At 37.8% G+C, this 12,194-nt stretch overlaps 1 protein-coding gene across 5 annotated transcripts in view; it reads right to left on the bottom strand.

Moving 5' to 3' along the window:
- Positions 1-12,194, bottom strand: part of OSBPL8 (oxysterol binding protein like 8) — an 83,076-nt gene that overhangs the window by 22,496 nt on the left and 48,386 nt on the right. For all 5 annotated transcript variants that reach the window (XM_059471523.1, XM_059471527.1, XM_059471524.1 and 2 more), the window contains 4 exons: positions 6,330-6,397; positions 2,980-3,060; positions 2,051-2,152; positions 1,143-1,346 (listed from right to left, as the gene is read on the bottom strand). In XM_059471523.1, the coding sequence (XP_059327506.1) occupies positions 1,143-1,346; positions 2,051-2,152; positions 2,980-3,060; positions 6,330-6,397 (455 nt within the window). The remainder of the gene's footprint in view (positions 1-1,142; positions 1,347-2,050; positions 2,153-2,979; positions 3,061-6,329; positions 6,398-12,194) is intronic.

Below are 12,194 nucleotides of genomic sequence, written 5' to 3' on the forward strand. Positions count from 1 at the left end.
AGGATATGGAGTTTGTGTTCTGCAAATGTGAGATCACCATTAATCACTGAAAAGTTTGCCTAAGCAACAATTAAATAAAATTATTCAAAAGAAACTACAAGTGATTTGATCTAAGTTTGGTAAATTTAGATAACACTGATAAATGATCACAATCCAGAATAACCACAAGCATCAGGAACTATACTGACTTCCTTAAGAAAAGGATGACAAATTTAACACAGCATATTCTACAGATGTGACAATACATCTATATCAAGTTAAGGTTTAGAAGATAGCTACTAATTGTGAGATTGTAAGATGTATATTTTAGAGGGTATAATTAATTAATTGTCCTAATATTGTACAGTACTTTCATCTAAAGCAAGACATTATTTTAGAAGGAAAATATGTTCAATTGTGCTGTGCTTCCACATCCCCTCTCCACATGTAAACACAAAACAAGGACTAAAATAGTTTATCAGTATAAACAAGGAGTAAGAGCAAGCATTAAAGATCCCTACAAGATCTGAAACAAACCTTTGTTGTGCAGAACACACCTGTGCTTTTTAACACAGATAAGAGCTGCTCACAATATTATGCTGTGTATGACAAGGCAAACAGACATCATAACTGAATGAAAACATTTATCATCCTAACATCATAACAAAAGGAACAGACTTGGCTAACAAGTTGCAATATGAGCTATCATTGCACAAGCAGGTAATCTGCTTTTTGACTCTTACAAGCAAATTGAACTAAGGTGACATTTTACTACATGAATATAGAGTTGGACACAAGAAATGTTTATAACAAAACTCTTTCATTTTGGCAAATCTCACCTTAATTTCTGAGATTTGAATGATGTAAAATATAATGTTAAACATGCATTCCTTTAATTTATGTGCTTGTCAGTGATGCCATTAGCCTTTTTAATGGCAACCCTTTGCACACCACACTTCTGAAGCTCTTCAAGTACACAGAGCAGCATAAATCAAATACTTTTTCTGATGAATGGGACTAGATGTTGAGGGCTTATATTCAGAACCAACACAAACCACTGAAGTTGAAACAGAAAACACAGTTCCACTTTTCAGTGACGTTGTCTTTACTTGCAGCTGAATAATGCCAGTCAGCCCTTAAATACCATGCATGCCACCACTAACCTTTGTAGCCCATATGGTTTGCTCCAAAGGATGAAAAAGTTTGAAACAAAAGCCATCTTTTTTAGAAGGCCTCTCGATGAGTTCACAGACATTCAGCAGCACTGTTCCTACCCACTGGTCATTTTTGGGAGTTTTGTAAAGAAGCAGCACTCCTGGTTTCAGTACACACCACAGTTTGGTCCAACTTTTCAAGGTACCACGGATCTAGAAGATAAATAGTTACACTTATATCTCAGTGAAGTCAATACCAAAACCATCCTCCTTAACAAAATTAACATTGACTTTTTTCCTTTTTTTGAAATATATTATTTATTTCAAAGCAAGGTTTATTAAGGCCTTCAAAAGTTTACCCACGTTTATTAAAGAATGCAAAGGTATGCTTGTTCTTCTGTCTTGATGAATACCCAGTTCTACAAAAGGGTATGCACACATCCTGTTATGGGAAGTATGACAGTTCAACTGCACTATTGTTGATAATATGAACTGCTGTCCTCAAGATAGCAGTACCAGCTAGTTCTTAAGAGAGGAAAATTACCAGAAGTACAATGAAACCAGATATTCAAATATCTGACTGAATTATTTTTGCAATTGTTATATATGTAACAGAGCCACCTTAAAGTGTAAAATGAGAAGGATAAAATGAGAATTGTAAAGCCAACTCATCCCAAACTGATGGCTATGCACACAAGAACAATGTGACTAGGGCGACTGCAGTAAGTGGGAGCTAAGTTGCTTTTTTAGTCCCCTGGGATTTGAGCACAGAGACCTTGGGATGCAATTAGTGGCTGCTGTGCCTGTAGAAAAACATTAACAGTAAGTAAAAGATTGAGCCTTTTCTATTCTGGCCAAAAAGCAGCAAGCAACTAACTGCTCCATCTTCAACTCAGGTTTCACACTTGGATTCTGACCTTCAACCAGTCAGCCATGACAATAACTGAGGGGTCTGTGAGTGTGCTAAGTAATTCTTTCGTGGCTCTCTTCTTTTCTTCTCTGTAGTTTTTCTTTTGGACCTGTAAAAATAATAAAAATGTTTACAATGTCATGGCCATAAGCCAGTTATCAGCACAAAAATGTATCAGGCAATAAAAGCTGAGGAAAAACCTGCTAAATTCAATTTGCAATACACATATAGAAAAACAGCTTTAAAACAGAGTATTGACTTCAAAGTCAACAAGTACTTCAAGAGCAGCTATGATGCAGAAAATTTCAGATTCTTCTGCAATTTTCTTTAGAAACTGAGGACTTTGAAGCTCCTCTTAGAATCAAAGGGGAGGAAAGACCAACTAAACCAAACTCCAATATATAGGTACATTATCTGATCTGTGGTCTTAACCCACCAGTTATGTTCCCCCCTAGGAGAAATTTGCAGGAATTTACCTCCCTCATTTAAAGCAGAATAATTTTATGTTTCTCTTCAAATGGTACCAAACAGTGGAGTTTGATCTTGCTACAGTACAGAGGGAAGGAGATAGTAGAAATGCATTCAAATTGCTATTCTGATAATTCCATTTGTCATTTCATTGCATGCAGATGTCCTGAATCTACAATTCAATGGACAATTGAATTGTCATTTCAATTGCCAATCTGAAATCATCTATCATCTGAGAAATTCTACAATATTGTGCCATCTCAAAGACAGCATTATAGAAGCTATTATTCAAGTAAAAAATACAGTAAAATTTGAAGAGACTCAACAGCACAACTTCTCTCAATACTTAAATATTCCCTAAGTCTCATCATTATTTAGCATTTTTGTGTTCTCATTAGAGAATAAGGAAAAACTATGTGAATGCATTTATAGTCCTTGAAGAGGAAATTAATTTCTACAGAGATTCACCTTGAGAGATTCTTTTTTTGTAAGTTTGCTTGAAGATTGAGAGATGTCCTTCTCAGAGCCATTGAAAAGCTTGGATTCAGACTGAAATTCACAACACACATAATAAATAAATGACAATGGCAGATACAAAAATATATTACTGATGCTGGCACTTTAGCAAGGGTTTGAAGTGCAATTATGTTTGCAAGGTCCCCATTCCCTCTCACTTCTCTACTGCTTCCCCCCTTAAAAAAATCCAAACAAACCATAACATGAACTGTTCACCACCTATTCATGGAGGGTCTTTTTATAAGGGTTTTATGGGAAAGAAGTCTGAGGTTCCTTTGGACCATACACAGCAAGTATTTAGCTCATGTAGGCTGTTACTAGACAGAGCATGCTTGAATAGTTCGGCATAATTTTAGCAGAGAGAGAATGTTTTAGGAGAATCCAGGTGTTTTAACAGGAGTCATTCCCAGGATTTATGAATCAGAATATAGAATCAGCTGTCTTCATCCACAACTTGACAGCTTCTGCAAACAGACTGCTATAGAGGCACTTACCCTGTGACTCATGAAGGGAAATACAGCCTCTTCAGTCTAGGATCCAGTGCTCTGTAAATCATCAGAGTACAACTGCCCACTAATGGCACTTGTTCTGCTCCTTGAACCCTAATCCCACGCTCTGATTACTTTGCAAGTCATCTTCAAGGAGCTCACGGTGGCACCAGGCAGGAAGGAGACCCAGGGGTGTTCGAGACACCCAAGTCCCGTTCGTGCAGGACAAGGAGCTGCCTCAGCAGCACATGATTTCTCCCCCCGCCTCTCCCCCAGGTCTTGCAAGGTTCAAAGTTTGCACCTGGAGGTTTGCTGCCTGCTAGCTGAAAGGGAACTCAAGCCACCAAATATTCACTTTGGGAACAGCACTCTTTAGGGAAAAAAAAAAAAGGGGGAAAAGAGGAATCTAAGAGGAGTCTGTGATAGAGTTTTCATGCCATTCCTATCAGGGGTCAGAGAACATTGAGTAGGTATGCATTAAATACAGACTTCAGATAAGTTAGAGAGCTGTATTTCTTTGTGCACTGAAACATAAGCCTGATGGACCCAAAACTTCCATATTGTCAAAAAAAAACCCCAAAAACCCAACCAAAATAATTTAACATTGTAAACTAAGTATTCAATGAAACTGACCCTTAAGATGTCCCCATTTCAAATCTCAAACAACAGTGCAAAGTCTATTTACTGAATTTGTATTTTGGAATACTATAAAATGACAGTCCAAAAATATGCAAGCTTTGAGTAAAATTTACAGCTATAATAAAAACAGTGCACTTCAGCATTCTCTTAACTCAGGCTGCTCAAACAAAAGAAAAGTCTAAAGAGTCACAATCTGTACAGAAGAATTTAACCTGGATTCTATTTTTCATCTTTAATTCAGAACTAAGACTTTACAGGAGTCTTCTCAGGTACTGTAAAAAAGATATGTGCAATAACTGGCAAAAAGTATTTTTAGCTCAAAATTATTTTAATGATAAGTAAATGTTCTTTAACTTTTGTATCTATCTTAGAAAAATAAAGGAAACATCTTGTAATAAAGGTATGTTCTTGACACTCAAAATTTAGCTTTAAGATGAGTGCACAACTTGAAATTAAATTCCCCTCTCTAGAATTTAAAGGAAATACAGTACTTTAAATGTAGTAACAGAAGAGGGGGAAAATGATTATCATTGTCACATAAGAAGGGTTAATGAACTCATTATGCAAGCTATAATGGAACAACTTAAACAAAACATTCATAAATATTCTAGTTGCTCACCAACAGAAAGCGAAGGCAGTCTAAAGGTCATGCATAGAAAAGTCTCAAACCAAATAAGTTTCCCTACTTAAAAAATGAATTTTCTCATTGTCTCAGTTTTAAAGCTCATTAATATGACACTGAATAAAGGTTTACATTTAGCTGTTCAATGTTAGGAGACAGGTCAGTGATCTGTGTGTGTATTTTTAAGCCAGTAACCTTCTCACTGTTATATCCACACAAAGCAGATCGGATAAAAAATTTAGAAGAAAACACTTTAAGAGAACCTGCTGTAACTCCCAGCAAGGTACATTCAGTAGCAGATTCCAGGCAAGTCCCATCACTGCTTCTGCATGCTCCCTTAGAAAGAAGGGCTGCTATTTCACTTCCTTTAGTAAAATCAAGCCCCACATGCAGCAATTAAAAAAAAGGGGGTGAAAAAAAGCAAATATTGGCAGAAGTAGGAATATTGGTATAATCTTTGACAGAAAAACACAAAAAATGTAATAGCAAAGAACCCAAAGATTAAGATCCTGTTAAGACAAAAGCTAAGAAAAAATAAGTATAAGGGAGAGGAAAAGGGAATTGGATTGTCAAAAGTGTATGATTCTTCAGAGTTTGGAATAAATCCAAGTCAAAAGAGACCATATTAACTTGATTTCCAAGTCAAACTGAATTGGAGGTTTCTGCACCAATTGAAATATTTTGATCACAAGAAAGCTGGATAATGAAGTACGCTTCCCTGATATTCCTGACAAGTGAGGCTCTAGGATGCAGTAAAGCAAAAAGATTCAAAGTTTTGTGATCCCAAGTCACATGTAAGACACCAACAGTTTGAAATGCTTAGCTACACATCACAAAACTGCAGCATCCGCTGCAGACACCAAACTGCTTATCCCATTGCAATTTCAATGACTCCATTTAATCCTGGAAATGCTACTATAATATTTAAGCCTCTTCGTTTTCTTTCAGTATCTTTGTAATGTTTGTCTTTATGGCTCTGATATATCAAATACAACAGAAAAATTTGTGTCAAGACCTCGAGTGCAAACCCTGTCTCCAAGGGGTGTGGCTGCCTGTGCCCAGCACAGAGTGCTGTGGGAACAGCTGTGTGCAAAAGCAGCAAAAAGCAAGAATTTCCCCCTTTTCCCTGAGAGCTAGCTGTCACCTTCCAGAGCAACCCAGCAATCTGCAGCACCCCAACAATCTGTTTAAGTGCCTGTTACCATATTTGCCTCTTTACAAAGACAGTGGATATCCTAGCAGAAAATAGAAAACCACATGGCTAGGTAAGTTAGAGCCTTTAAACTCTATGGCAAGGCAATATCCCACTCCAAAACAACGACAAGAAGACTTCATATTTAGTTTCCCTTACTTTGAACCATAGATTTGGATGTGACTTCATCCTGGGAACTATATTAAGAGATTCCCTTTAATCTTTATCTATTGCTGAATCTGCAGAGTAATCTTCAAGATTATCTACAACAAAAGTTAAATACATTTGACCTTAATTAAAAATGTGTAGCTTCTTTACACACCTAAATTTTTAAGACAGGTTAGGAGGTTGTGTTCCTTACCTTGCTTTTTGACATAGAATATGCTGCATCGTCTTTTTGGGACGCATCGTCCTTCCCTTTGTCAGAACCTTAAAGAAAAAACAGCATTGTTGCAAATTATTTAAATTCATTAATAAAATTTATATGAACTAGCTTTTGAAATAAATTTGCCAACGTGTTAAAAAAGTACAAGTAAATCAGATTTTCAAATAGCATATACATACCAGTCTATCTCATCAGTTGAAAACATACCAGCTACTATCTTATGCAGTAATTTAATACTTGCCTCTAAGAGGCAAGAACAGTGCACTGTATTTGGATAATTCTGTACCTGATCCAATAACCTGATGAAATTTAAATAAAACATGGCAACTTTTGTCCTTTTATTTTCTCATCCTACCCTACCTGCATACATGCAGGCACAGAGAAGAGTACTAAATAAAGCCTTTTTTTATTTGCTCATTTCTGAACCTTTCTGTAGCTAGATAATTGTTAAATAACACCTACATGAAAGCAAATCTGATTAAAATCACCAGTCAGGATTTTTTTGCAAGACAATGGAAATAGTTCTTTACATTAGCCTTGAACTTATACTTTCAACTTGGACACTCAAGAAGCATAAATACAAGGCCTTTTATTAATACAGTTGTCAAAATCCCATGTTTCTCTACTGTGACAAACCCCGTACTTCCCCAGTATCAAGAAAGCAGAGTAAGTAAGTGTCTGTGTGACAGTGGAAAACAAGGACACAACTGTTATGGATGCTGCCACATAGCTGCTCTGTGCCACAGAACATATACTGAGAACCTGGCACCCTCACACAGAAAAATTGCCTCCTGTGCTTACAAGACATCTCACTCGTTGATCAATTTAATTTGAAGAGAGTGGTGGCAGCATAAAGCTTTTATAAAGAGGGAAAAAACAAATTGCACAATGCATTTATCTAAGTAAGTCAGCATGCCATCATTTAGATGCCCCCTGAAGAGGAGGCAGATGAGACCGTGAATTCAGGCATGGATTTCAGAACAGCCCAGGCAGCTGAGAAGCCTGGCCCAGGGGTGTCCAAGAGCTGTGCCTGTGAGAGGGCACTGCACCAGCAGGGACACCCTGCACCCATGGACATGGCACCAGCAGGGCAGTGCACCCTCGGACACCGCACCAGACACGGCACCAGCAGGCACACTGCACCATGGACGCCACCAGGGCTTTGGAGCATCCCTCTGGGCATGGTCCTGACTTCGAAACACAAATCGGTCTTCTGATCCCTGAAATGAGAAGACTTACCAGAGAAACTCCTTGATTTCACATTTTTCAGGGGAATGTGGGTATGTGAAGGGAAACTATGAGCTTTGAAAGAATTTTTAACTTTTTGTAGTAGTGTTGGGTAGTTTGTCCATAGTAGGAATTCTTTTTTGTTGTTATTATTATCTTCAGCCTTCCACAACTTTTAATACCTAGAAACTCTAAGACAGAACTGATTCATTTGTCACAATTACACATCCCAGTAAGATTCATGGAGTTAAAGAGGCATTAGGCTGATCTCCAGGTCACATGAAAAATCTTAAGATTCCTCTTGATTTTGGTCTGGTAATGAGTCTTTTGGGGATTTTTCTCCTTTTATATTTATTACTTTATGCATATATTCCTTTGTAAGACCAGATTTTAAAAATTATATACTGCAGTACAATATCCCATTTTACATTCACAGAAAGGAAGCTCTACATATCTTTACAAACAACTTTTTAACATCCTTATAGAAGCCCCACCTGGGCATAGTTCATTAAATTCTTCATTTTTAAATTCTTACAGGACACCTGCAATAGACTTGTGCAGCTAATGAAAACTGTAACATAGGAGACCATTTGACAACAGGAAAGGAGTACCTTGACAGGTAGAAGATTTGTAGTACTGGGGAATTCACAAACAAACTAGACACCAGAAGCTACATTTCCCAGGTAATACCAAATGCAAAAGCACATTTTCTACAGCACTAGTTATGAGGCATGAAGCAAGGTTGTTTAAAGCCTCAGAGGCTACTCTTGCCTTGGTTTACTTAGAAGTTACTGGAATCAATGCCAGTCTTAGACAGTCAGACACACACCAGAACCATAGCAGAGACTTTCTCCTCATTCAGTGCCCAAAAGAAAAGGAATCAAATCCCACTGAAAATGCAATGCAGGCATTTTCTAATGACTTTCCCATTTTTGGGAAGTCAGAATATACAGAAACCTCAATGAGGAAGAATCAGCAAGGAAGTGCTAAGTCAGGATTTTTCTTACAGAAGAGAAGCTGTAATTCCAAGCTTGCTTTCTGAAGCACAACAATTTTATGGACTTTTCACACTGCTATCCAACAGACATATATCTTTTATTTTCACAAATAAACTTTGCATCAGTACCACCAAGAAGAAATGAAAAAGCTCAGTTGCATTTCCATGAATTTCACCTCCTTGCTTTCAGTGTCTCGAGCTGCAGAGGTGTGCGTGCCAGTTGATTGATGAACTTACCCACCACACAGACTGTTCCCCGCCTCACCCACAGCACAGAAAAGGGCTCTCTCAGGGGTTAGCAAAGCCAAGTCAGGGTGCTGCACCTCCTGGAACACCTTGCACTGCCCAGTCTTGGTCTGTGAGGAAACCCAGTCATCCAGCTTGCCATCCCCTACCATCCTACTGGTGACCTCCCTCTGTGTAGAGGGATAAGCTCACAATACAGACAGCTGTCTGGAGCAGAGACTGCCAGAGCAAAAGAGGCTAGAAGCAGGGTATAATAAAGTGTTTCAAGTTTTTCAATATTCATCAGCAGTGGTTTTGGGCCTAATATTTTAGACCTAATATTTATTCCCACCTTGTAACTCAATCAGCAGCTCCTTAACAAAATAACCTGAGCCCACATTTGACAATGTAGAAATTCATGTGTTGAAGACAGTCCCTTTCTGTAATTTTTTCTTTATTGAATCCTTTGAATTTATGTATCATTTTCTACGTACAATCCTGAAAGCAATCTTTAGTTAGGAGCACCACTGCTGTGCTCTCTCAAGCAGTTCTGAGCATCAGCGATTGCGTTCAAAGCAACACTACACCTTAAAAGGCTTTCTCCCAGAGTGACCTTCCTTATCGCAACAGCTCAGGTGCCATGGGCTCTGAAAGCTGATCCCAGTGCCACTGCAGTCAGCCACAGTTCATGGTATGACCTCAGAAGCCAAGGCAAACTGTCCATTAGTGCATTCCTACTGTGAACACTCACCATGTTCTTCCAAAACTTGCAGGTGAAAATCTACATTAAAACTCATTAGGAGCTTTCAGAGAGATTTAAGAGCCTGACAGAGGAACCACAACCCTTGCATACAAGACACCAATGAAACAAAATCAAACAGTGCTGCTTTAGAGATTGAGACAGATTATGTAGTCAATAACAACAACAACAACAACAAAAAAAACCAGCAAAAAAACCCCCTACAAAACAAAAAAAAATCTTCAAAACACTGTTGACAAAAACGAGGCTATATACACTGCAAAATTAAAGACTATTTAAGATTAAGACTATGGCAGGGTAAAGTTTGAAAAACCCTCAACCTGTCCAGATAATAGATTTCAATTTTCAAGAATAATATACACTTTTTGAAGTTACACACACAATCTGTCCCTTCAGTCAATTTTGAAGGAAGGGAAAAACCAAAACCAACCACATAACTCTTACATCTCGAATACTGGCTTTGTACCTCTCAATAAATGCCATCTGCAATTATGATACATGAGAAAAATACATCAGAAAATAAGCATGTTACTTTTTAATGTCAGATCTATTTTATTCATAAAAGAAATAATTACTATCCACTGGAGGCTCTTTTTCAAGCATACAGCAAAAACAGCAGAAAAGCAATGCAATGCATGAAAAGATCACAAACAGCAATCCAAGCAACAGTGTTACTGACTTCCAAGTGAAAAGAAAGGAACAGCCTGATGTGATTACTGGTGTGCATGTGCAGTTTTGAAGAACAAATACTTCAGCTGGAAAATGCTTCTGGAAGAACCATGAGCTGTACTTAGTGGGGATTATCAATACTGGTGCTATATAATAAACATATCAGAAAAAAAAAGGAAAAAACTTTTTAAAGAATTGAACACAGGGGCCCATAGTCTTTTTAACTGACTGACTGTCAAAAGCTTATTGACAAGTAAAGAGTACCATCCCATATTAACTAATTCAGATTCCTCCATGGACTTTGAAAGCAAAGTAATCAGAAAAGTAAGCAAAGTCCTTTTATGTATTTTTTAACAGTAGTGTTTTCTTTTGTAAGCACCACAAAATAAAAAAAAATAACCAAAGACTGTCATCACTGTAACTATACATGAGTATATTTTAAACAGACAATTACTCTTTGCCTAAACCAGTATGTTCATTAAGCATGTTAGGAATATTGAAACTCTTCAGAGATATATGCAAGAGTCCAAAAGAGTAAGCATTTTTTAATTCTATGTACACACTTGAATTTTTTCATTAAAAACCGCTTTCCATTTGTTCTGCATTTTAAGTACTCATTCACTGTCTCCTTATGAACAGTGATCAGCTTTAGCTGCAGAATTCTATACAGAAAGGAAGCAAATACAAAACAAGACTCCTTTTTTTCCCACTAATTACCAGACTACACACACTTCTTTTAAAGATAGGAAGCACCTATCTAGTTGCCAACCCCATGCTTTCAAGCGTTGAGATCTTTTGTTTTGCAAGCAGCTTGAATAAAACTCAGTGTTAGATTCTTGGTAGAAGGCTAATCATATCCTGAAACAGAGTGAAAGGAAACATTCCAAGATAAAAATGTTCAATAAAACATGGTGTCTGCAACCTCCCCCATGGTCTGCACCCAACTCTGCTCTGAGGCTTAAGAACCGTGGCTTACAAATTCAGTGAGCCATGCTGCAGGAGGCAGGCAATAGAAAGTGAAAACTATTTTATTCCCCTCTTTCCTCCCCCCCAACATCCTGGCCCCGTGGAACTACACAATAAAGTGCATCTCTGCGCATGCACAAGACAACTCACACATCCACAGCAATTCTGGAAAGAATGCACAGTTTGTACTATGTCCCCCTTCAGGAATGGGTGACCTTGTAACACATTTTCAAGCACTGAGGCTTTATGAAATAAACTGCTGAAATTCAGGTACCTACGTCAGAAGCTTATGAACAATGTGCACATTATGAACAATGACATGCAATGATCTACAAATTCATTGCAATATTCCAGTACTGATTTTCAGGAAACAACAAATCTGCGCAAAAGGAGATTAAAGCCCTTTCAGAGGTTTTAAGTCTTCAAAATCTTGCACTACAGAGTTTACCAAAGCTACGTTTTTAGCCTTCATTTTCTATCTTGTCATTTTATGTCAAACCATCGATGACCAGCCTGCGGATTTTCCAGTAGTTACAGCTAAATATAAACCTTCTGCTGTACCTTACAATTTTAAAGCAGATCCATTTGGGGCGGGGGGGGGGGGGAGCAGTGGAAACAGCAGTGGAAAGTACAAGAAAGGAAGGCATTTATAAACCACATCACAGAACCTCAGTCCTAAAAGCCCAAACAACCAAAACAAACATTCCAGTCAGTCTCAAACACACCAATGCATTTTGAAGTGAGATTTGTGGCAGTGTGAAAACTAACTTACTCCTTTCCCTGTCTGCAAATCCTGCCACTACAAAGAGCTGTTATCAAACTGCATACAAGCAATACTCTTTCTGATTTCTACCCACATCTCAGTACATTACTTTCATTCAAGCATGAAAATTTGAGGCAGACATTAGATTCGCTTCTGTACATTTTAAGAAATGCAAGACCAAAACAAACCTGGTAGAGCAGGAGTGAGCTCGTTATAGCCGCCAAATGAAGCGTT

Source organism: Ammospiza nelsoni, chromosome 5 (assembly GCF_027579445.1).
Source record: "Ammospiza nelsoni isolate bAmmNel1 chromosome 5, bAmmNel1.pri, whole genome shotgun sequence".
In the NCBI taxonomy this organism is placed as follows: Eukaryota; Metazoa; Chordata; class Aves; order Passeriformes; family Passerellidae; genus Ammospiza; species Ammospiza nelsoni.